Source organism: Condylura cristata, unplaced genomic scaffold (genome assembly GCF_000260355.1).
Source record: "Condylura cristata isolate star-nosed mole 26May11 unplaced genomic scaffold, ConCri1.0 scaffold00022, whole genome shotgun sequence".
NCBI classification, from domain to species: domain Eukaryota; kingdom Metazoa; phylum Chordata; class Mammalia; order Eulipotyphla; family Talpidae; genus Condylura; species Condylura cristata.
This window is the reverse complement of record NW_004567123.1, coordinates 3,539,396-3,539,890: the sequence shown is the minus strand read 5'-3', so window position 1 is coordinate 3,539,890 and position 495 is coordinate 3,539,396. Positions and strand designations below refer to the sequence as shown.

The 495-nt window shown below is 69.7% G+C and overlaps 1 protein-coding gene across 1 annotated transcript in view; it reads right to left on the bottom strand.

The window, feature by feature from the left end:
- Positions 1-495, bottom strand: part of NKX2-4 (NK2 homeobox 4) — an 82,989-nt gene that overhangs the window by 4,841 nt on the left and 77,653 nt on the right. Inside the window, exon 3 of the mRNA XM_012728089.1 lies at positions 6-491. Within this exon, the coding sequence (XP_012583543.1) occupies positions 6-491 (486 nt within the window). The remainder of the gene's footprint in view (positions 1-5; positions 492-495) is intronic.

Below are 495 nucleotides of genomic sequence, written 5' to 3'. Positions count from 1 at the left end.
CCGGCCCCGTTCTGGCAAGGCTTGCCGTCCTTGACCAACACCGGCACCGCCACGCGGCGCGGGGATGCCGGCGGCGGCGGCGGGCCCAGGTTGCCCTCCTGCTGCAACTGCTGCGCCGCCTTGTCCTTAGCCTGCCGCTTCATCTTGTAGCGGTGGTTCTGGAACCAGATCTTGACTTGCGTCGGCGTCAGGTGGATCATGCTGGCCAGGTGCTCCCGCTCGGGCGCCGACAGGTACTTCTGCTGCTTGAAGCGCCGCTCCAGCTCGTAGACCTGCGCTTGCGAGAAGAGCACGCGGCGCTTCCTTCGCGGCGCCGCCGCCGCCGCGTGCAAGGGCGCCAGCGACTTGGCGGCTTCCGCGATGCCAGTCAGCGACCCCATGCCCGCCACATTCACGCCAGCCGACGGCCCCATGAACCTGGAGACTGGAGAGGAGCCCAAAGGGGAAAGCCGGTGAACGCCAGACCTCGAGGAGCCCGCCCCCGCCGCCCCCTGC